Source organism: Juglans regia, chromosome 3 (genome assembly GCF_001411555.2).
Source record: "Juglans regia cultivar Chandler chromosome 3, Walnut 2.0, whole genome shotgun sequence".
NCBI lineage: Eukaryota > Viridiplantae > Streptophyta > Magnoliopsida > Fagales > Juglandaceae > Juglans > Juglans regia.
The window spans coordinates 29,593,199-29,595,926 of NC_049903.1; the positions used below are offsets into that span (position 1 = coordinate 29,593,199).

Below are 2,728 nucleotides of genomic sequence, written 5' to 3' on the forward strand. Positions count from 1 at the left end.
TGGAATGTTAGACCATGTGTTAGAATCAGGAGGTGCACCAGAGATTGACTGACTGGAGATAGTCAATTAGCACGATGCGGAGCTCATAGCCTAAATGCTTTGATTTATCGTTAGTATTATGTCGTCCTTGACTGAGTTGTACGAGCTACTCAATGGATTAGCCAAGTAGTTGCTTTAGTTTCTGCTGATACTTAAGGAGCTCGATCTACAGTATTCTTATAATTACAGACCTTTTGGACTTGTGCTATAATCATGGATGTTTAGCATTTCAATATGTATGGATTATGTTTTTAAGTATTTGGGATATCTTTAGTTTGGTGCATAGTATTGCTTAGGAAAAAATTATATGTTGCGAATATTGCATACTGCTATATGCATGCTAGATGCATTGCATCTTTAATTGTCATGAACGGGAGTAGGTAACTTTGTGTTGCATGTCCCAACACTTCGGATATCCGTCCAATCCCAAACAAAAATCTGGGTTCGTCACACCGAGTAGTACATTCAAGCTAGACTAGCCCTAAATCTTTATGAATTTTGATAGAACCAAATATGTGCATGGATAACAAACATCTTTTCATTTATCATTTATACATTATTACAGTAACTACAGTTTACACTTTCTAGCAAAAGAATTTCTGTAGGTGTTCAGCATTCCGTGGGTGTGGTAGGTCCCTCCCTTGTTCATCCTTAAGTCTATATAAGCCTTGGCGGTTGTTGGCGATGACTACGTATGGGCTTTCCCATCTTGGTCCTAGCTTCCCTTCATCTCGGGTGGTTATCCCGACCTGCTTTAGCATTAGGTCTTTGACTTTGAAAGATCTCAACCGGACTCGTTTGTTGAAGCAGCGTTTGGCCCTTTTCTTGTTTATAGTTGTTCTTACCTCTGCTTCTAATCTCCTTTCCTCTAGCAAGTCTTGCTCTTCCTCTAATCTTGCGCCATTGGAGTCTTGATCGAATTGCTGGATTTTGTGGGTGGGCATCCCTATAGAATCCACCGTTTCGTGTCCATAGGTGAGGGCGAAATGGGTCTCGCCTGTCGAAGTCCTGATTGTAGTGCGGTAAGTCCATAGGACTCTTGGGAGTTCTTCTGCCCATGTTCTCTTCTTGTCGTCGAGCTTCTTCTTAAGGATCCTGAGTAGAGTCTTGTTGGTTGCCTCAACCTGCATATTGGACTGCTGGTGCCCCGGGGGATTAATATCTGAACTTGATGTTTAGATCCCTGCACCAGTCACAGTAGTGGTCAGAGTCAAACTGCCTCCCATTATCTGAGATGATAAAATGAGGGACGCCGAATCTACACACGATCGTTTTCCATAGGAATCGGGTAATATTGCTTGTTGTTATTGTCGCCAAAGCCTTCGTTGTGACCGATTTAGTGAAATAATCTACAACCACCACTACAAATTTTACCCCGCCTTTACCCGGGGGAAGGGGGTCGACGAGGTTGACACCCCATTCCACCAAGAGCCACAGTGATGTGATCAACGTTAGTTCCTCTGGCAAGCAATGGGGTACTGGGGAAAACTCCTGGCACTGCCAACATTTTTGGACAAACTTTTCTGTGTACTTGAGTGCGTGCGGCCAGTAGTATCCCGCCCTCATCACTTTGCTCGCCAGCGCTTTCCCTCCCGAGTGATTGCCACATACTCCTTCGTATAACTTTTCCAGGACATACTATACTTGTTCAAAAGAGACACACCTTAGGAGGGGCACGGAATAACCTCGCTTGTATAAAGTCTTGTCCGTCAATATGAAGCGAGTTGGCTTATTTTTTATCTTCTTCACTTTCCACATATCTTCGGGTAACTCGTTGGCATTGAGGTACTTGATTATGTCTATAGCCCATTCCGAAGCCCTTGAACTTATTTCCGACATCTAGACCCCTATCGCGGGCATCTTCTCTGTGCTAATCACTGTCTGCTCTGGTAAGGGTAAGTCTTTCTGCCTAGATGCGACTCGTGCTAGTTTTTCTGCCTTCTGGTTCTCGGCTCTTGGTATCTGTTGAATCTGGAAATATTTGAAGTGACCATGCCTGTTTCCCACCAGTGTCAAGTATTTTTTTTAATTTTTCAACTTTTGTGACGAATTCCCCTTGGACTTGGTTTACGACTACCTAGGAGGCAGCTTTCACTTCAATCTCATTTGCACCCAGAAACTTAGCAACTCTATGCCGACCAATAGGGCTTCTTAGAGCATTGGCAATGGTCTAGCCATTGCCAAGTCTAAAATTTGGCTAGAATCTTAATTTTTAGCTATAATATCAATTTTTGACTAGATGAGTCCATATTGGACTAGCCATTATAAAGTTAAAATAATAATATAATATAATATTATATTTTTTATTTTTTTTATTTTTTTTATTTTTATTTTTTTACAAATACAATTTATATATTTCTTAGATCTTCATACTTTGTAGAAATAATGTGTCTACTCTATCAATCAGCAGAAATAATGTGCATGCCATGCATGTTTTACCATTCAAAGAGAGGGAAGTGATGAAATAATTAAATATTACTTTCCATTGTGAATAGTAGCTAGCCATATTTAGAGAAGACTTAAGATTTATTATTCATCAAGTCTTAAGCTTTGGACCATTGGCTAGTCCAATGTAGAGACTTTTTCTCACATCTAGCTAAAGTTTAGACTTGCATTGGCATTTGGCTAGTCCATTGCCAATGCTCTTATTCAGCTTTGTTAGTGGTAGTTTTGAACGCTAGTCTGATGC

General features: G+C 40.8%; 1 protein-coding gene across 1 annotated transcript; it reads right to left on the reverse strand.

Annotated features, from left to right (window-relative positions):
• Positions 1–623: 623 nt before the first annotated feature.
• On the reverse strand, positions 624–1,878 carry LOC118348036. The gene is made up of 2 exons (XM_035688771.1): positions 1,703–1,878; positions 624–1,206 (listed from the first exon to the last, which is right to left on the reverse strand). The coding sequence occupies exons 1-2, from the start codon at positions 1,876–1,878 to the stop codon at positions 624–626; spliced, it is 759 nt and encodes a 252-aa protein (XP_035544664.1).
• Between the last annotated feature and the right edge of the window lie 850 nt (positions 1,879–2,728).

Coding starts and splice junctions, on each gene's coding strand:
- LOC118348036 (XM_035688771.1), bottom strand. CDS start 1,878: ATGTCGGAAATAAGTTCAAGGGCTTCGGAATGGGCTATAGACATAATC. Junction 1,207..1,702: donor TATTCCGTGCCCCTCCTAAG/GTGTGTCTCTTT, acceptor CTAAACATCAAG/TTCAGATATTAATCCCCCGG.